The sequence below is a fragment of the Anopheles nili genome, chromosome 3 (assembly GCF_943737925.1).
Source record: "Anopheles nili chromosome 3, idAnoNiliSN_F5_01, whole genome shotgun sequence".
In the NCBI taxonomy this organism is placed as follows: Eukaryota; Metazoa; Arthropoda; class Insecta; order Diptera; family Culicidae; genus Anopheles; species Anopheles nili.
Window position 1 is genome coordinate 27,562,074 of NC_071292.1, and position 20,404 is coordinate 27,582,477.

The window sequence follows — 20,404 nt, forward strand, 5'->3', positions numbered from 1 at the left end:
CACAATCGTTTTAGAAGCTAACTGTTCTAGCACTTTTCTGCAGTGAACAACAACAACAGTGAACGCATCCGTCAAATAACTTAGGCAAAGTTTGATTGTCAGCCACGTTTATTCCGTAATTAAACGAAGCATTGCGGTATATTCTGCGAACCGTCAAGAAGATTTCATCACCCGTTTAGGAGATCGTAACTTGCGTACGCACAAATCATCCCATTACAGCTCCCGTGAAAATGGTGCTCGATTTAGATTTGTTCCGCAGCGACAAGGGCCACGATCCAGAGAAGGTCAAGGCGAATCAGACGCGTCGATTTAAGGATGTGGCTCTGGTCGAGACGGTTATCGAACAGGACAAGGAATGGCGCCGGTGCCGGTTCAATATGGACAACTACAACAAATTGAAGAATCTCTGCAGCAAGGAAATCGGCGAGAAGATGAAGAAAAAAGAACCACAGGGAGACGAAACGGAACCACTTCCCAAAGAGGTGGAGGATCAGCTTCGCGAAATGGAGCTCACTTCGCTGAAGGAGTTGACTGTTAACCAGATCAAGAAGGTCCGCACGATGATCGACGAAGCGGTGGCAGAAAATGAACTGAAAATGAAGGAGGTGGAAGCGAAACGCAACTCAGCGCTTCGTGAGGTTGGCAATCATCTACACGAAAGTGTACCGGTGAGCAACGACGAGGATGAAAACCGTGTCGAGCGTACGTACGGAAATTGCGAAACACGCCAGAAGTACTCGCACGTCGATCTGATCGTGATGATCGATGGTATGAACGGAGACAAGGGAGCCGTGGTATCTGGCGGTCGCGGATACTTCCTCACCGGACCAGCCGTTTTTCTCGAGCAGGCTCTAATACAACACTCGCTGCATAGTCTGTACGCGAAAGGATACACGCCGTTGTATACGCCGTTCTTTATGCGCAAGGAAGTAATGCAGGAAGTGGCTCAGCTATCGCAATTTGACGAGGAGCTGTATAAAGTAGTCGGCAAAGGAAGCGAGCGAGCCGAGGATGGTAGCATGACGGATGAGAAGTATCTTATTGCAACCTCGGAGCAACCGATTGCAGCATACCACCGGGACGAATGGATCCCTGAAGCATCCTTGCCCATCAAGTATGCCGGGTTATCGACCTGCTTCCGGCAGGAGGTTGGCTCGCACGGTCGCGATACGCGGGGCATCTTCCGTGTGCATCAGTTTGAGAAGGTGGAACAGTTTGTACTAACATCTCCGCATGACAACAAATCATGGGAAATGATGGACGAAATGATAGGAAACGCCGAGGCTTTCTGCCAATCGCTTGGCATTCCGTATCGTGTGGTAAACATCGTATCAGGGGCATTAAACCATGCTGCGTCGAAGAAGCTCGATCTAGAGGCTTGGTTTGCCGGTTCCGGTGCGTTTAGAGAACTGGTGTCGTGCAGCAACTGTCTCGATTATCAAGCGCGACGGTTGCTCGTGCGTTTTGGCCAAACGAAGAAAATGAATGCCGCCGTCGACTACGTACACATGCTGAACGCGACCATGTGCGCAACGACACGTGTCATTTGCGCCATCCTGGAGACCCATCAAACGGAAACTGGTGTAAAGGTGCGTGAGGCACAACATAAACTGCCCCGGGGGTTATGTTCCTGTGAGTAACTAATATCTTTTCTTCGCCAATTGCAGGTGCCGGAAGTGCTTCAGAAGTACATGCCGGAGAAGTATCGCGAGGAAATTCCGTTCGTCAAACCGGCTCCCATCGATGTGGAGCAGGCCGCTGCCGAAGCAAAGAAAGGAGGCAAGAAGGGTGGTGAGAAAAAGACCGGAATGGCCGCATAATTACAAGCAACGGAAGTGAAGCGATTTGGCTACATCGCAGCTTGCTGCAGCAATAATGAAGCACTGCATTTAATCGATGTCGTCTAATTTATTTAAATTTTACCCATTGCAACTACGAAACGGCGGATGTCTGGCGCGTTTTTCTAATCGTGCATATGGTTGAACGAAATACGCATAACAATAAAGTTGCTTTCGTATTCTGCTCGGCTTATTCCCTAAGTGGGCATAATTGGCTTGAAGACGGCGTCTAGAAATGGCAAATGAGTTTGTTTTAGTGCAACGGCAAAGCGCAAAAAGAATTAACTACACGATTAAGATTAAAGGTAAGTTGAATATATCAAGTTTTATTATTGTGCGATCTGAATTCTACGCATTACTTCAACAATTACCGATATTTGATCAATTTACCAATCGACCGCTTCACAAAACGCGCCAAACGCAATTCTTTGGATATTTCTACTTTAAGTTCGTATCATATTCTACTCTATTAAGTTCGAACCTGCAACAAGAAAAAACGAATACACGCGAAGTTAAACCTCGACGCTTTGGTGCACACGTGTTTTCTGTTTAGCAGTTTAGGTGTAACATGCTAGAAAAAATTTCTTCGAATATCGCGCCAAAAACTATCCTAAACTGCCTCCCAATCGATACGGGATCATAATCTAATCAGTTTTTTATTGGTTAGCTTCAACTATGTTCAAGAGTAAGAGTAGCTTAATACCTTGACTTTCAATCTTGTTTGAAGAAAAATTTTCTCTTTACTCTTACGAAAATAAGGTAAAAGTTGCTTATTCAAAACGTCCCTCCTGAAATTGTTAGTTTTGCTATTTGTTCACGTTTTCCGTAACCTTAAGTTATGCGGACATGATGTTAAACAAAAACACATTTCAATTTATCGATTAATGACTTAGGCATGCTCGTTTCTGCGCTGTGTTTTACTGGCCTAGGCAGAACGTTTTCCAGTTGCAGAAACAATTGCGCCGGTTCACGTGTTCTCCTCGGCGCCATTCAGTGTAGGTAACGCCACAAGATATGAAGCAGAGCTGCAATTTTCAACAAAAATAGAACAGATGATTATGGGAATGCAAGTGTGCTCAATACCAAGCACAACACACACCTGCTTCAGAATTGTAATTGCGATAAATAATGCCATCAGAAGGGCATAAATCGAACCTGTGAAGCATAGTGCAATGCTGGGGAAAAAAATGAAGTACAATTATGATGTATTAATCAACGTTTTGCTCAAGCATCCTTGCAGGATTTGCTTACTCATATTGGAAGAATATATCAGTACAATCGTCCGGCATCATTACGATCACGCCGTACACGGAAAATATGGGTGTCGGGTGGCACACGGCAGTAAGCGCCAGGTTTGCGAACAACAGCAGTGCCAGCAACGTAAAAATGCATCCTAGCAGATAAAGCCGATGGTTTGACTTCCCAATGCAGCAGTTCAGCCACACGTTATGATGATCCTGTTTAACCACGCAACTCGAGCAAACCTTGCAATGATACGCCCTGGGTGGAACATATTTTCGGCACAGTTGGCATGCCAACCGATTCCCGTCGGAACCTACTCCACCGTCGTCAGAATCGTCGCGATCGGAAATGAGAACTGCCGTCTGCGAGTCATTGCCGTTTTTACTGCAATCCACTCCGTTCGCATCACCGTTCCCGATAACGTAGCTAAGGACTGCTCGCCGTTTGGCTTTGTAGAGGCAGATAAAGGACATACTCATGAAAACAACGAAGGCGATGTTTTCTTGGGGCAAAATTTCGAGCAACGGGACCATCAACTCGAAAAGAGCTAAAAGGTAGATACCACTCCAAAAGAACCACAGGATGAAAAATTTCGACCTGGTAAAATGATGAGGCAAACATTTAATAAATTGCTCAGCACGTGCAGAGATTTCATAGCTCACTTTGGTACTAGTTTTCCTAGCAGTCGTTTCATGTACATCAGCAACAGCGGTAGTAGAATGAAGACGAATAGACTGCAGTAGAAATTAATCGCAGCAAGGAGCTGTAGGCTAATCAACAGCACTATCGGTAGCACATTGTCGAGCGTAATTTGCTTTGCACCTCCGCGCCATGGAATACGCAAACGGTCTTGAAACGTGAGCAGCATGCTTCTCGGTATGCAATCGTACCGTTTGCTAAAAATAAAATAACAGATGGACGATTAACGGCTAGTGAGTAACTTTATGAGACAAAACACATGGAACGAACGTGCAGTTTTTTATAGCAGACACGTGTACACACAGTTTAAATCGATAAAAGAAATTCGACATATATAGGCAAGAAGTGAAGGAGAGTTTAAAGCCAGAGAAAAAATGGTAACGCAATATTTACCCTGTAGTAGCGATTTCTACGGGACCGAAGGTGTCCACCTAATATCTGCGGTCTTTAGGTGATGTTTAAATTTACCCCCTTTTTTGTACTATAAAACTATTTGTAGTTATGAGGAAGATATTTATTTCCGGGCCATAATAGATACGCTGTACCGGCGTATTATTGCATAGATACTGATATGATTCACTCACAATACACGCGCGTTTACAACCATACAGATTTGGGTCGTCCAAACTTGGCACTATCGTTATGTGCGGCTGGAAAATCAATTTTTTTCCCCGTTCACAGGCGAACCAAATAGTTAATCACCCAGCACGTAGGAATCGAATCGTAGCCGCTGTATTATCGCTTGGCCCCCGAGGGTTTCGGTGTATATGTCCTAAACCGATATCGGTATAAAAACCGCGTATGCTAGATTAAATCGGATACACCGTACGTATGCTATGAGAAGAGTAAGTGCAGTTTCACTTGCAATTGGTGCGGTTTTCGACATAGGGTAGCTCTGCGCTCGGGGTATCAACACAAACCTGTCCGAGGATTCGGCGGCTGTGTTGGAGGCACTTTGGCAGCCACAACAAGGGAAACAGCAGCAGCAGCACGTTAGAAGTAGATGGCTTCGTTCATTGTTTCGGTCGACAAATTCACAACAGCAAAGCGGATCGATATCGTTGCGGGGATCGTAATCGTAAAAATCGGCCTCGCTGTAGTATGATCTCATTGAACGTATGTTTTTTCTACCCCTCTCTCTCTCTCTCTCGCGCGTCTTCTCTGTCTCTCTCATTCTTCTTATCTGACTTCTCTTGTGTCAAAAATCCAAACAAACTTGCCGGCACCAGAAGCAGGTTCATACCAACATAGCTGAAAGGTTCATTTCAAAAAGAATATAAAGAAATCTCTACCCTGGACTTATTCATCTTTTACTTGACTGAAATATTCATTGTTATGCATGTTGCATTGTAGATAAATCTTGATTATAATACAAAAACACATACATAAGTCGTATGTACAGGTTTTTCTAGCACTCATTTTGTCAACTTGCTCCTGTAAGCAACATGCTTCGATGCGATCTTTGCCAAAGGAGCTGATGCAGCCCTGCATCAAGCCAGAGTCGACTGTCAAAAGTGGAAAATCGGACGGGACGCCTGCCCCGTGTTCCTTTACCAGGCAGTGTGAAAATAAACCACCCACCGCGCAAAGTCCTTTTTTCGCATCAATAAATCCTGCTGGGTCCTGCTTTGCAAGGGTGTCCGTGCGAGAGGGTAAATTTGCGGAGAAGATGTCGGTGCCACCGATAGCAGGTGCCCAGCAGTTTGCTCCATCTCTGGTGTCACACTTTAACATTCCCCCGCCGGGCTTTGCGGCTGCCGGCGGTGGAGCGGTCGCGCCTGCAGCAGGCCCGGGATCTGTTGCTACGGCCGTAGCGCTTGTTGCCGCAGCCAACGGATCGGTGATAGATGCTAGTACCGTACCAGCGGCGCCCGGTGCTCCGTTAGTGCAACCTGCGGCAATCGTGAACGAATGGTCCGAGCACAAGACACCCGAGGGCCGCACGTACTACTACAACAGTATCACCAAGCAGAGCTCCTGGGAGAAACCGGAAGATCTGAAAACACAAGCGGAAAAGCAACTAGGACTGTGCCCCTGGAAGGAATACCGATCCGACTCGGGTAAACTGTACTATCACAACACGGCTACGAAGGAATCGCAATGGGTAGCACCGCCTGAGTATGTGGAGCTCAAGGAAAAGGTGGCCGCAGAGCATGCGGCCGCTGAGGCTGCTAAAGCGGCTGCCCTCAAAACTTCCGCTATGGCGAGCAGCATGCTAATGCAGTCCGTCGTTTTGCCAGTTGTTTCTCCGGCCATTTCGAATACCCCCGTGGCGTCGAGCAACGCGGCCAGCGTTGCTGATATGCCTCTGGGATTGGGAGCGTTGTCAGGTGTTACGCCTGGATCCGCCGAAAACTCGTCCTCTGCCCTGGATCAAGCGATGGCAGCGACGTTAGCCGCAATTGAAGTTCCGGATGATCCGATCGAAAAGCGAGATCCGGAATCGCCACCAGGGCAGACCGACGACGAGCCGGTCGTGGAGTTTAAAGACAAAAAGGAAGCGATCGAGGCATTCAAGGAGTTCCTGAAGGAAAAAAACATTCCCTCGAGCTCGTCCTGGGAGCAGTGCGTGAAAATCATCCAAAAGGACCCAAAGTTTAACGTGTTTAAAAAGCTGAGCGAAAAAAAGCAAGCCTTCAACGCGTACAAAACACAAAAGCTGAAAGATGAGCGCGAAGAGCAGCGGTTGAAAGCGAAAAAGTCCAAGGAGCAGCTTGAAAAGTTTCTCATGTCGTCGGACAAAATGAACTCTGCGCTCAAATTTTATCGCTGTGACGAGCTATTTGCCAATCTGGACGTGTGGAAATCTGTCCCGGAGCAGGACCGGCGCGACATTTACGATGATTGTATTTTTAATCTGGCCAAGCGGGAAAAGGAAGAAGCAAGGGTCATGAAAAAGCGAAACATGCGTGTCTTGGGTGAGCTGCTTGAGGCGATGACCTCCGTTACCTACCAGACGACCTGGTCCGAGGCACAAGTGATGCTGCTGGAAAGCGCCTCGTTCAAGAATGACGTCAACCTGCTGGGGATGGACAAGGAGGACGCACTGATCGTGTTCGAGGAGCACATCCGCGGGCTGGAGCGCGAAGAAGACGAGGAGAAGGAGCGCGAAAAGAAGCGCATGAAACGGCAGCAGCGGAAAAATCGAGACCAATTCCTCGCACTGCTCGACACGCTGCACGAGGAGGGAAAACTCACGTCAATGTCGCTATGGGTAGAGCTGTATCCGCTCATATCGGCCGATCTGCGGTTCTCGGCCATGCTCGGGCAACCCGGCTCGACGCCGTTGGATTTGTTCAAGTTCTACGTCGAAAATCTCAAGGCTCGATTCCACGACGAAAAGAAGATCATTAAAGAAATTCTCAAAGAGAAGGAGTTTGTGCTCGTGCGGACGACGACGTTCGAGGATTTCGCGACGGTAGTGTGCGAGGATAAGCGATCGGCCACGCTGGACGCTGGAAATGTAAAACTTACGTACAACTCACTCCTTGAGAAGGCAGTCGCTGCAGAAAAGGAACGACTAAAGGAGGAAACGCGCCGCATACGAAAGATGGAGAACGAGCTGAAGGGTGTATGGATTGAGGCCGGTCTCTCCGGCGTGGACAGTTGGGATACGGCCCAGAAGCTTGTAATGGATCGCGATGTGTACGATCTGTACGAGAAAGAGGACAAAGTGGAGCGGTTGTGGGAAGACTACGTCAAGGAAACGGAAGACTCGTGTAGCCACCACCATTCGCGATCGAAAAAGTCCAAGAAGAGTCGAAAGCACAAGAAAAAGTCTCCTTCGTCTTCGAAATCGGTAAGTAGCTATGTCGCGGGAATATGCACACCAAACACGGCCTTTAACGCAATGCTTCGTTGTTGTTTCAGCTATCGGATGGGTCGGAAGTGGAGTATGAAAAACCGTTGTCGAAAAAGAAGCGTACATCCCGCTCCCGGACCTCACTGACCGCCAGCGAGCTCTCGGAAAGCGAGCATGAGTTACACGAGGAACCACTGCACCACCATATCGACCATCACGGGGGTGAGCGGCCGGATCGGAAGCGAAAGAAGAAGAAAAAGCACCATCGCAAACTGTCCCGCTCGCCTTCGTACCAAGAGATGCTGATCATGGAGAAAAATGGTGCCTCGCGATCGCCGTCGCCGTCACTGGAGATCGAGAAGAAAAAGGTACGTTTTGCGACACCCACGAGTGGGGCCGTTTTGCGGTCACATCTAACATCTTTTTTGTGGATTGTTTTTTCGCGCAGAAAAAGAAGGACAAAAAGAAGAAAGATAAACGACGATCATCCCGATCGATCAGCCGCGCTAGCAGCGACCGGATCCGTAGCCCGCTGGAAGAGGGTCGGCGTAGTCGCGGCGGTAGCAGATCATCGAAAATGGCGGACGATGCGGCTCTCAGCGAATCGGAGCTGGAATCACAACGTGCGGCTCTTCTGGCGCAGCTTAACGAGCAAATGGACGAGTAGCACAGAAAGACCAGAAGACGGGCGCTCAGGTCACACAGGACAGGGTACCGTAAATGATAAATACAACCGTTTGTCTCGCGTGGCGACGGAGAGTGTATATTGTACCGAGGAAAAGTCCATAAAAATCCTACACAATCGAAAATACAATGGTATTTTGTTGCTTTTAAAATCGACTACAAAAATGCTCGGAAAAGAAATGTGCGCAAAAATGCTCGTGGAGCAAGAAGTGATGTCCCGCAAACGGAAGAAATGTTGGGAAAGTTCGTCAGCCTTGCTCGGGTGGTTGCGGGTCATGCCCGTAGTGCCATTCAGTGCTAGATATCTTCCTCGATCGGTTTGTAATCCGGGAGCAGTTCCCAAATTTTCATCCTCCATCGTTGGCGGCGCATTTCGGTTTCTTTTTCGATGCGTAATATTATATGCAGACGTTGCCATCGCTCGAACACCTTCCATTTCAGTTGCCTACGAAAGAGAGAGAATCAGGGCTAGATTAGGCCTACCGTGAATAGAATGAATTGTAAAAACAGGTTTAATGTAACGACTTAGTAGGGATGAAACGTAATTTAAATATAACTAACATAAACTATAACTACACGGCTTTAGTTACTTTTATCGCCTTACCATTCGTAGTGGGACGCCGCGTGAGATATCTTGCCCTGCAGTATCATCAGCGAATGTTTCGTCTTTCCGACCCATACCGAAATGACCTTTTCCGTCATTCGTACCTCGTACCAGTCGATGGCCACTTGCTGCTTGCATCGTTGCTCGTGCATGTACTGGAATGTACCAAAGGTAAGCGGATGATGACGCAACGGACGATCCTTGCGAGGTTACAATTAATCCACTTACCATCTTCCAGTGTCGCACGGCAATCGCGTACAGTTTGCACTCGTGGAGCTGATCAGCAAGAGCCTTCTTACTTTCCCACAGCGCATTGGTCAGTTCCCACCATCGCCGGAAGTACTTGCGCTTAAAGTAGCGCCTCCGGAACGCGATCGAACGCCGCTCGTTCTCGTGGCGAATGCCGAGCAGCAACTTGAACGCGAACATTCCAAAACGCTTCAGCTTCAGCAAGCGGAACTCCTGCGCAATTTGGTTGTTAGCGATCCAAGCCTGGCGCTCCTGCTCCCGGATGATCTTCTGCAGCTTTTCCAGCTTTCGCTTTTCGCGCATTTCCCGGTAGCGACGCTTGCGGGCTTCCTCGTCCTCCTGGCGTTTCGCTTCTTCGGCCGCTTGCTTGGCGTCCTCACGCTCCTTTTCCTGCCGCATGCGCCGTTCCTTCGCCTCTTGGTGCCGCTGGCTTCGCTCGAGCGCACGCTGTTGCATTTTGGCGAGAAACTTTGGTATCATCAGCCCTTGGGCTTGCAGCTTTCGCATTTCATCCTCCTCCGTCGTGTCTGCCTTAATGTTACCGACGATCTGGATGCACTTTGCTTTGGCGCGTAGCCGCACGTGGCCCGTACGGGCGGCTTTCAGCAGTTCGCTTTGGATCTCCATTTTGGAGATTTTGGCCGCCTCGGAAAACTTGGACAGCTTTAGCTCCGTTATGATGCGCTCCTGCCGTTCCAGCTTCAGCTTCTGCAGCTCTATAATATCCTGCTGCACCTTCAACCGATGCTCGTACTCCTTCTTCACCGACGTGGGTTGACCAGTGTCGGTGGCAGATTTATTACTCCGAAGTGTCCCCTTCTTGCGGTTGTGTCGGATGTTGCTGATAAAATCATTGATGCGCTTGAGTTTCTGCTCTCGCGTGCTCGTCACGCCTGCACCTTTCGAAATCTTTTCCAGTATCGTGTACTGAAGCCACTTGAAGAAAAACTGCTTCAGTATAGCTCGGGCGTGATTCTGCAGGTATCCTTCCTTCAGCGCGTTGCTTATGACCTTGCGTGATTCCTCCGTCAGTTCGACACGATCGTCCTTGGAGCCTGTGCCCGGTCTGCAGTTGGTGACACACAACTCGCTGTAATCCTTCAGATCACACTTTCGCACCATAATAGCGTCCGTTTCGGCCAGCCTTTCGGCGGACGGCGCGATCTCCAACAGCTCCGATTCCTCCTCCTCGTCGTAGTTGTACGCGAGCTTCTCACGCGAAAACCCCGAACTGGTGTCCTCCTCTTTAGACCCACTTCCGGACGCGGACGTGTCAATGCGGGATATCGTCAAACATTCGCTGCTATCCGTCCGGAATGCAATCCGTTTGTTGGTTTCCTCGTTAACGCCAGATTCTGGCGTGCTGTCGGTGGAGCGAAATTCCGTTTCATCGAACTGATCAACATCAGAATCGAGCGACTCTAGAAAGAGATCGTTATCGTCGAAATCATATTCCGACCCGAGCGAAAACGATGAATCATCCGCCGGAAACGTGTAAACTTTCGTATTGCCAAAGCGCACAATCTTGCTATCCTCATCCTGGTCGGCCATCTCTTCCTCCTGCTCCTCAGCAGAAGCAGGACGATCCGGAAGCTCAGGGCAGTTGTTCGTAGCTACGCAGGATTTCGATCGCTCGCAATCCTTATCCACTTCCAGCTCTTCCCGCTCGATGATCTCTTCGATCGTAGCAGTTTCCTTTAGCACTCCCAGGTCATCATCCTTTGCGTCCTGGAGCAGTTGTTCGGTGCCCTCGATTGCATTGTGGTAGAATTGGGTCGTGTACCGCTCGCACTCCTCCAAGCTCTCGTAGATCATGCCGTTGTCGATTTTCGGAATGTTAATGTACAAAATGCTGCGTTTTTGCGAGCTTATTTGTGCCGTTTTTCCAGCTCCACCGCCGTTACTCAGCTGCTCAATTTGCTTACGAAACTTGTTCAACTCATTCTCGCACAGCGTCAGCTCGATCGTCCGGTTGTGGTTTTCCAGGTTCTCCTGCTGATACGCCTTCACGGGATCGATAGGCAGTTTGTGAGGAGTTTCACGAGCCGGAGAATTCGTATCCTTCCGGCGGATCATGTCGTGCCGGAGGTCCATCACGAGCACCGGATCGAGAATCGGTTTCGTTCCACCCGGTCCTACTGTGTTACCCGACATCATCATCCGCAGCTGGGTTTCGTCGACAAAGTCCATGTTGATAAATTTCTTCACCGTCTTCGACGTTACGGTGAGATTGTTCAGATGCTTGCGGCGAATCCGATCCCACCGTGATTCCTTTTCGCGCGCTTTGCGAAGCAACTTATCCAGTATCACATCGGGATTGTTGTCCCGGTCGTTTTCATTGGCGGACATTTTAATAGATGATAGTGCAAAACGAAAAATACAGCAGCAGTCTTTTGGGTTTCTTACGATTACTGAACTGATTTTCAGCTTCAATGTTGTCGATAAACAGTTCGTCGGTTGCTATGAGCGACAAACTTGAAAGCATGGTCGCCACGGTCGTACGCAACGGTCGTGTGCATCGAAGGAGTTACGTGGCGTTACGCAAGGATAACGAGCTAGATTGCAGCTGACACAGTTTTCAAACAGTCATTGAACTCTTTTCTAGCACTTTTTAAATGCTTTTTTTTATTGAATATAGATTGCCAAGAGGCTACGAATAATTAAAATACCCCCTTATTGTCATTGTACACACTCGGGCAATATGTTTTTGCAACCAGCTTGTATCCTGTTTCAGCATTTCCACCGAATCGTAGCCGTCCGCTGGAACGATGCAGCATGTGAACGGTCGATGCGTTAGCAATCAGTCTTTTCGCCTCTGCCAGTCGCCTAGAATCAAACATTGCATCCACGTTGGTTTGATCGAGTGGGTGGAAAACGTTCCTCGGATACACTTTCAGTAATCCACCGCAGTCGGACATTATGACCTCTTGCAAGGATATCTTCTCACAGGCTTGCAGAAGCTCGTAGGTAAGCAGGAACGAACCGTTACGGACGTCTTTATGTTCATTGAAGTATTTGAAATTGCTGTAATGATGGGAAAGGATTTAGCCACGTTGTGAAAGCACTCTACCGCACGCAAGCTCACTCTAGCCATCTCTCGGAGATGGTTTGTCCAAACCCGTACTGCTCCAGGCCCATCACCGACGACCCAGCTAGCTTTTCGCTTTCCGCTCCGAAGAAGTTTGGGTTGGAAAAGTTTAACGGTTTCAATGACACTACATCCAGGTCAAGGTAGATACCGCCGAACCTGTACAGCAACACCAGACGCAATATTTCCGACAAATATTCGGCACCGTTCGGTTTCTCATGCAACCGGTTCGATTTGATAACGTGCTCTACCGGCGTACCCGTGGCAAACTGATTCAAGTCCAACCACCGAAAGTGAACATTCGAGAAACTTGAAAGCACGTGAATGTCACGAAACCGAATCTGAGCAGCATCGGAGAATGCGTTCCATGACGCCAGCAGGACGACAATGTTTTTATGCGGATTAGCACGTGCAGCCGATTCGATGGCGCACGCCTGTCTAGGTCCAACCGTTACGGCAGCTTGAAATGGAGCTGATGTTTCGATAAAAAACACACATCTGTTCCGGAGTAGCTTATCTGAAGCATCAAACGTGTGCAAGAATTCTGGGTCTTGTTTTGGGAAGGACAATGACCTCGGCGGTTCGCTATTCACATGCTTATAAAACGCCCAAACGAGTAAAAAAACCAGAAATGCAACGAATGCACATCTGAGGTAATTGTATCGCCTAATTTTGATCATCCTTGGTTAATCTTTCAACCACCTTCTAGGCCTGATTAGAAGACACTGCACTATACATCATCGAAACCCGATCCAGATTTTGCTGCACGTTTTATAGCAACCAACAATAGAGTTGTTTAAACAGCTTTCGTTATGTTTATTTATGCTTCGATCATCATTTGAATCGTTTACTTCACATACTTGCTTCGTGAATGTGATTGTGTTGCTACCGAACCACAAACAGGCACACCACTTAAACGCCATTTCAATAGATGCTAATATAAAAGTATATAAATGTCTAAACATGTTTTACAGGCTTCACTTGTTACGTAAGATATAATTCAAATGCCACGAAAAGAAATAACTGTGAATTAATAATTATAAGAAATCGCTAATAATAATAATTATAAGAAAGTGCTTCACTTACGTAGAATTATGTTACAAAATTATACCTTTATCGCTAACATGCTCAAGAGACTTGCGGAACTATCGATAGTAGAAGAAACCCCCGAAAATGAAATTTTATGAAAAAATTTCCGCCAGTTATCTCGTAGTTGTGAAAAAGCTTTTATTGAATGTCGTTTAAGCCTGAAATTTTGTTTAAACATAAATTTTATGTTTGTTTCTGTGCTCTGTTTTCCCAGTGTTAGCAACAAGAAGTGCCATGTAATTTACTACTATAAGTAATAGAATCGATTTCGGATAAACAGTCATGTAGATAACTATTATTTTATAGAAATAACATAGATTTATTCTTCGGTCATCCCATCATCACAAAACAGACTAAGATAGAAACTCGAACGATTAGAATAGCACGATTATATAAATTAGTTGATTAAATAATCAAAGGATAAAGCATTCAAACAAAGGAACCATTACTGAAAGCCACATACGAAATACAATCTTGAAGCGCAAATAAACATTTCGTGCTGCTGCATCAACGACAACTTATGCTATTATTAATACTGAACAATTGTTACTGCTACCGATTGATTTAGCTCCACAATTTTTCAAACCTTACATAACGTAAGCCTTTCGATTAAAGATTTATATTCAATGTTGAGATCTTCATCAATCCAAAATCATAAAAATATTGTTTGAATTTGCAAAGTCAAACATCTTGCAATCGTTTCGTGAGATACGCGATTAAGAATCAAATTTATTGTGCTGCACATTTTAATGATTCATCAATTAACATTCGTGATGATGTAACAAAGAGCATTCGTCCAAAAACAGTTATTGGTCGTTAGTTACAATAATGAATATTGCGTTGAATTTTTATCGGCTTGTTTGTCGAAAGTGATTCAACGTAAAAATACGATCAAGAATATAAGGTCCATCCTCCATTGCTAGCATGAGCTTTGGGATTTGTGAATAGAGAATTCGAGGAAAGAATATTGGGAACAGATAAAATTTTCTTTTCTGTTCATAATTATTGTTATAAATATAAATAGCTATTTCCCGTTTGCTATTCATAACTGGCATAATCTTCCACCAAATTAGTATACCTATTATTCGAGTATAAGATGTTCAGTGTTTATATCCTAAAGCACCAGTGAAACAAATGCTATCGTCGAAAACGTTGACACTGAGTTGAAATGAATGCATGATTTTCTACATATTCTTCTCATGCAATAAGCGGCCTTGTCGATCACATCGGTATAAAAATGATTATTTTACTTGTGTACTGGAGGGTCTAAGAAATGTCCTATTTTGACTCATGTTTTAGAAAATTTTTCCACACGAACGATAAACCTTTGGGCAATGTTGATCTGCTAGTACCCCGTAGGCTACCCGTGAGCCAACAAGCACCGGATGATCTTTACTAAACTTATTCCACACGTGCACCACGATCGATTGATTGAGCGTCGCCAGTGCTTGATCGAGATACTTCTCCTCGAAAAATTGTTTATAATCTTCAAAGCCAATAGCGTAGAAAGCTTTGATCGGATGCACCGTAAAATGGCGGCATCTTTCGCGAGTCATGTGCACCGTAGAACGCGTGTGGCAATACTTCTGCAATACTCGCGTTATCACACCAGGACCATTGTTTCCCCAGTCTTTACCGTTGAAGTTTGCTAGAAGATCACTGAAAGTAACATCAAATGAGTTTTAAAAGGCCAAATCAACCATCCAATCGTACGTGTACGCTTACCGAACGCACATGTCGGCTAGCTCATGGCCGTGTCCGTTTGGTTCGAAATTCATCACACCGGCGGCAACCCACCGGACTGATTCGGCACCGGCATAATTTGGTTCGAGCTTTTCGAAAGATTGTCGCACGATAACATCTAGATCAAGGTATGTTCCCCCGTATTTGTAAAGGGTCAGATAGCGCATCACGTCCGACAAGTGGGAATTCATGTAGCTCGAACGATATATTTCTCCATTCTGCATCCATTCCTCCAGCGGTGTGTCGTTTGCGTACGTTGTGAGGTTCACATACCGTAGATGCACGTTCTTATATTCTAGCAGAGCATCAATTATGGGCTCTGTTGTATAGTTTCGGAATCCAACCGGAGCGGCAAACAGGGCAAAAATGTTCCAATCAGGATTGGCACGGGCAGCCGATTCGATAGCACACGCTTGCCGGGCGTTCAGGTGGATGATGCCGTCTTTGAGGCAGGAAGTTTCGTGAAAGAAAATATTTCGTCCATCCTCTGTAGGTTGCGGTGCGGTTTGTTGAATGTCATCGAGCACTTTGTCGTCGTCACCGTACGTGTGACCCTTCTGGAAGCAATTTGGTACCGGTGATCCCGCCTCCCAGCTGTACACGATATAGATCACGCTGACTAAGAACAAAAACACCCATATTATTCTCCGTCTGTATCGCTTAGGTTGTACCCAGAGGGACATTGGGGGTAATTTGTAAGATATGATAGGTGTGGCTGAGAAAACGAAACTAAAAGATGTTTTAGATTATTCACCACATTGCTTTGCAATGCTTCGTAAGATGATAAAATTTAAGATACATAATATAAATATTTACATTTCACTGATTTTAATTAACGTCCGCGTTTATCACAACTCTTTAGTACTTGATATCGAGTTGCAAAACGATTCATGTTTGCAAACATTGGAGGAAATTTACTAAGCCTAGTAAATGTAGCATACGTTAGAAGTAAATGATATCTTTCTATTGGAATGATAAATACTCTGATTAGTCTAAGTCAAAATGAATCGTCCTTTTTTATCCAAAATAAATGACAGATCTGAACGATATCTTATAAACGATAAAGCTAGTTGTCAGACTCACGAAAGCTCAGTTACAACGAAAGATAAGCTTTTGACGAAAGAAATTTAAACTTGTTACACAAGGCCAACATGTGATCGGGCACGTTGGTTTTACATGTTAACAGCAAACAGTTTAGTACCATTACTCATTATGTTTTTGTGTATCCGCCAACAGCTACTAGCGTCATCTGTAGATCCCCGTTTGGTTATCTGTAACTCCTTTTTGAACGGATGGGGTAATAACCTAAGGGCAAACCAAAGGTTTACTCACGGCCAGTCATAATGATTGCTATTTGTCGCTAAAACAGCTGTTATATGCAGTTTGTATGATTGGCAGGCAACACGACCCTGCATAAAATAAATATGCCTGTTTGCGTTTGGTTTTATGACAATTATTGAAGCAAAGCTTCGAATGCATCATCGGGGGAACTCCAGTTCATTGCATCAACTTTATATTTGTCCTTACACAATCATCGTTATTGTGAGTAATTAAAAATACAACACCAGCTTATTGCGTATCTATTTTTAAAATAAGTAAAACAGATCACCGATTTTCGCTCCGCACTCAACAGAAAACATGTGAAAAAATACTTTATGCTTTTAAATAAATCAGTAAATCGCTATGATGTGACATGATAGTTCCTAGCGATAAATGTGTTTTTACGAATAAAAAACAGCATGATTTGAATGTATATTATGCCTAACCCTGATGTTGCATAACATATGCACTAAAGAGTTCATGCACCTTGGGGTGTCTGTCAGAGCACGAGTAAGTAATGAACTGCATAGCGGTGAGGTCAGCTACCGATCCATCTATTTGACACCAGAAACCAAGTTGCGAATCCCATTATTGCACTTTAAAACCAAAGATAAAAATCACTGACAAACATCTACAGTACGGTTCAATTTTCGCAGATATCTCATCTCGATGTGATTTCCGCTGAAATTTAAATTAGTTCCGTTAATTTTCAACTGAGCAATAACAGCCGCACCGACAACCGATACGGACTGTGCACTGATCGACCGTAATTTATTGCATATGCGCATGTGGCACCAGGCAGGCAGAAGTATTGATTATGCGTAGATCGCCCTTAGCCACTTGTTTTGTTTTATTAATATCCAAAAACGGCCAGCAACGCGCTGCTCCATCGCAGCCAGGACCCGGGTGCATCGGTTTGCTGCCGTACGCACTTTAATCAATCGTACGTGCGCGTGACAGGAGACGAAACCGGCAACCTTACGCGGGAAGCAACGACATGAAACATGTGATCCGACCGAGAAGGGCGCGAGAGCGAAAGCTCAACCCGGCGAAATAAGGATGGACAGCGCACCGGCGAGAGAGACGGAACGCAGGAGAGCGAGAGAGCACGAACGTGTCGGAATGCCTGGAGAGGAAAACATCCCGCCGATCGAGAGATGCCGGAAAAACCGGCCGATCCCGAAGCGCTCACCCTACGCCGCGGTTTCCTCCCACGCAGGCCCGCGAGTGCCACCGAACGCTGGCGGACAAAACGGAGTAAAACACTGAAATCTTTCGTTAATTTAGTCAGTTGGTTTGTGCTAGCGTTTGCGTTAACGTCGCCAAGCCGGAACGGAAAGCGCGTGTCTCGTACCGTTGGTTACACTTTGAAATTTCGGTCGTTAGTGGCAACAGAAACCCCTTACACCCAGCGTTCCTGTGAGAAGAGCTTTGTAAGGATTTTATCGCGTTGGTGTCGCGTAGACAGCGCATTAAAGTGATCGAATTATTCGTAAAGACCAGAACCAGCGTCCAGAGACAGATCGAAGCGTCGAGTTTGAAGCGCTTAACTTGTTGAATTTTGCGAACCCGCTTGCTAGCAGAACGGGGCATTTCGTAAGCTGTTGTAAAGTTGTAAACTAAAATTACACTTACATTGAAGATAAAAAAAACCGCTCGTTTGCGGTCAGGTCGTACCGCAGAGGCATGCGAGCAAAATTGGTTGGAACTGGATCGCAAAAACAAAATGATACTAAGTACTTGTCGGTTTCCAATTGGTTTTTATTTTAAAATCGTAGATGGGCTGGTGACATGCAAAAGTATTTCAGTTTGATTAAAGTTTGATACATTGATTAATGTCACATTAAGTAAAATTAGGCTTAAAAGCAATATACGTGGCAATCTGAGCATATAATCATTAATTTATTATAATATGTTACTAAATAATGAATTAGGAAACATAAATCGAAAGGTTAAACAATCAACCGAAAATCTAGAAATTTTAAAATTGAATTCCAATACCAATAGTCGAATGATATTTTGTAATTATAAGCACGCTCTATCCGTGTTTCCGGTGCTTGTGGAAAATTGTTCTCTACCACACCTGCAACGATTCCAATTTCATCGGTGAGCCTCTGCCTCTGCACACTGGTGTTCCCACATTCTAGGGACGACGCTAGGGACAAAGGGAACAGAATAAAATAATACACTTTTGGCAGTTTGGCAAGGAAACGGCAAGAAAACGGCAAGGACTAAACCCGGTAGGGGGAGCGTGCAGTTCACGGTGCGAAATTGAAAAGTGATTGGCGAATTCGCGGCGTGAACTCGGCCGAAGTGCGCTTACAATTTTCGATCCACATCCGATGTAATTCACGATTCGCGATGTAATTATTGTTGGAAGCAAAACTGTGCGCAGCGTGCAAAAAGAGTGAAGATTTCTTCGGCAACACCGCACAAAACGGTGGAACAATCGGACGATTCGAGTGAAAAAAAGCAAAGAAAAAAAAAAAGCAAACAAAAGCTCATCCACAGCTCCTTCGCGGTGCGACGTCTTCAGGTGACAGGTCATTACGAGGCACTAGTTCCAGCGGCTAGCGATTCCGTGCGTCGGAGGCTGAATACGCGAGGCTCGACTCGGACAGGGAACAGGTTTGTAGGCAACCGTTTGTTTTACGTGCGTGTGTGAACTTGTTTGCGGGCCCATCTTGATTAGCGAGGCAATAAAGATGATCGAAACCATCGCGGCTCGTGGCAGCAGCAATGTTGTTGAATTTTGTAGATTTTTCGTCATTCCTGCGTTATTTGAGGCGCATCAAATATCCGGGTTGTGACGCGTGTGCTTCCCGGCTGGACTCGAATATATCCAGCCGTAGGGGGTTGTCAGGCCATTTAAGGACAAAGCATGATGGATTATTTTATTATTTATGGCAATTTGTACCCGCGATAGTTCCATGATTAAATTGCGAACAATTTGTTAACCATCAACCAGCGTCAGCCTTAGAAAATCCTTTGACGTCAATCCTGACCAAATTGCAACACTAAGATCCCGTGTACTCATATGCATAAGCTTCTCAGTTTGCGGGTCGTGAATAATGCTGAAAACCTTCGAATCTAAAAGAACGCGTTGATTTAATTTATGTTCGGAAACAACGTGTTGGAATTTAGAAAGCTTGGTGATCGCATGCATGTGTAGCACAGCAATAAGCATTACAACCGAAAAGTGATTGTGCATGAAAAAAGCTACTCGAAAACCACCCGTATATCATTCATGATTGAAAATGAATACAAAACATGTGACTAGCCAGTAGTGAAAGGAAGCAACCTAGAAGGGATTCCGATAAGAATGCCATTAATAGGCCAGTTTGCCCATGAACTTTTATGTGTTAAAGGGGGCAAAAAAAAATCAACCATACCGCAAGGTACCCTGTTAATTTAAAGTTAACACGTGGTCACTGAATTCCTTTAAAGCGCGCTCAACTGAATCCAGTTTGAGTCACATTTACGCTTCATATCCGGAACATCCGCGATCGAGAGTGCGTGCGATACGCACTGATTTAATGAAGCTGCTCTGTTTCTCATTACTACTCAAAAAAAACGAATATTTACGAATTATCCACCCGGCTGTTGCGTGTAAAAAGACGACTAGCTTCTTTGTTGCTTTATTATCCAACATGACGGAGCAAATAAGCGATTTGAGTTCACGTTAAAGTGATTTTAATGCCACCGCCATTCAATCTGCCACGATGCGATGGTTTCCTAGACCTTGACAGCCTTCGATACACTTCTTGCGCTGCCTTTTCAGATGCAAATTTTTCAGATATAAATTCGCGTTTTTATTGTCGAATTTTGATAAAACGTAATTCATCGGCCGCAATAATATGCATTGGCGTTTGTTCTCGTTTCCCAGAATCGTACGGCAGGATATTTCATATTCGCTCTGTGTGTCTGTGATATCACGGTTTGGGGAGCTTGAAATATGAATATAAATGAAAATTTTTTATTCATTATGACTTTCTTTACTTCCCTAATTCCCTTGTTTGTTCACCGTGCTGCTTGATGGTCGCACA

At 45.5% G+C, this 20,404-nt stretch overlaps 6 protein-coding genes across 7 annotated transcripts; 2 read left to right on the plus strand and 4 right to left on the minus strand.

Annotated features, from left to right (window-relative positions):
• Window positions 1-230: 230 nt before the first annotated feature.
• Window positions 231-2,048, plus strand: LOC128727470 (serine--tRNA ligase, cytoplasmic). The gene is made up of 2 exons (XM_053821386.1): window positions 231-1,589; window positions 1,668-2,048. Exons 1-2 carry the CDS (start codon window positions 231-233, stop codon window positions 1,818-1,820), a joined length of 1,512 nt encoding a protein of 503 aa, XP_053677361.1. The 3' UTR covers window positions 1,821-2,048.
• On the minus strand, window positions 2,029-4,314 carry LOC128727471 (palmitoyltransferase ZDHHC23-B). The gene is made up of 5 exons (XM_053821387.1): window positions 4,173-4,314; window positions 3,743-3,976; window positions 3,090-3,677; window positions 2,938-3,013; window positions 2,029-2,863 (listed from the first exon to the last, which is right to left on the minus strand). The coding sequence occupies exons 2-5, from the start codon at window positions 3,946-3,948 to the stop codon at window positions 2,756-2,758; spliced, it is 978 nt and encodes a 325-aa protein (XP_053677362.1). The 5' UTR covers window positions 3,949-3,976; window positions 4,173-4,314; the 3' UTR covers window positions 2,029-2,755.
• A 1,134-nt stretch (window positions 4,315-5,448) lies between these two features.
• LOC128722754 (pre-mRNA-processing factor 40 homolog A) lies at window positions 5,449-8,793 on the plus strand. Of its 2 annotated transcripts, XM_053816433.1 has the most exons (4): window positions 5,449-5,542; window positions 5,594-7,578; window positions 7,650-7,949; window positions 8,030-8,793. In XM_053816433.1, the coding sequence occupies exons 1-4, from the start codon at window positions 5,449-5,451 to the stop codon at window positions 8,246-8,248; spliced, it is 2,598 nt and encodes an 865-aa protein (XP_053672408.1). In that variant the 3' UTR covers window positions 8,249-8,793. The 2 variants fall into 2 exon arrangements, with proteins under 2 accessions (XP_053672408.1, XP_053672407.1); XM_053816432.1 differs by having other exon boundaries at window positions 5,449-7,578.
• LOC128722755 (titin homolog) lies at window positions 8,563-11,482 on the minus strand. Its single transcript, XM_053816434.1, has 3 exons — window positions 9,098-11,482; window positions 8,870-9,024; window positions 8,563-8,710 (listed from the first exon to the last, which is right to left on the minus strand). The coding sequence occupies exons 1-3, from the start codon at window positions 11,465-11,467 to the stop codon at window positions 8,563-8,565; spliced, it is 2,673 nt and encodes an 890-aa protein (XP_053672409.1). The 5' UTR covers window positions 11,468-11,482.
• A 271-nt stretch (window positions 11,483-11,753) lies between these two features.
• On the minus strand, window positions 11,754-12,927 carry LOC128726047 (lactosylceramide 4-alpha-galactosyltransferase-like). The gene is made up of 2 exons (XM_053819830.1): window positions 12,204-12,927; window positions 11,754-12,142 (listed from the first exon to the last, which is right to left on the minus strand). The coding sequence occupies exons 1-2, from the start codon at window positions 12,884-12,886 to the stop codon at window positions 11,779-11,781; spliced, it is 1,047 nt and encodes a 348-aa protein (XP_053675805.1). The 5' UTR covers window positions 12,887-12,927; the 3' UTR covers window positions 11,754-11,778.
• A 1,582-nt stretch (window positions 12,928-14,509) lies between these two features.
• Window positions 14,510-15,721, minus strand: LOC128725181 (lactosylceramide 4-alpha-galactosyltransferase-like). Its single transcript, XM_053818905.1, has 2 exons — window positions 15,021-15,721; window positions 14,510-14,954 (listed from the first exon to the last, which is right to left on the minus strand). Exons 1-2 carry the CDS (start codon window positions 15,719-15,721, stop codon window positions 14,591-14,593), a joined length of 1,065 nt encoding a protein of 354 aa, XP_053674880.1. The 3' UTR covers window positions 14,510-14,590.
• Window positions 15,722-20,404: the final 4,683 nt, after the last annotated feature.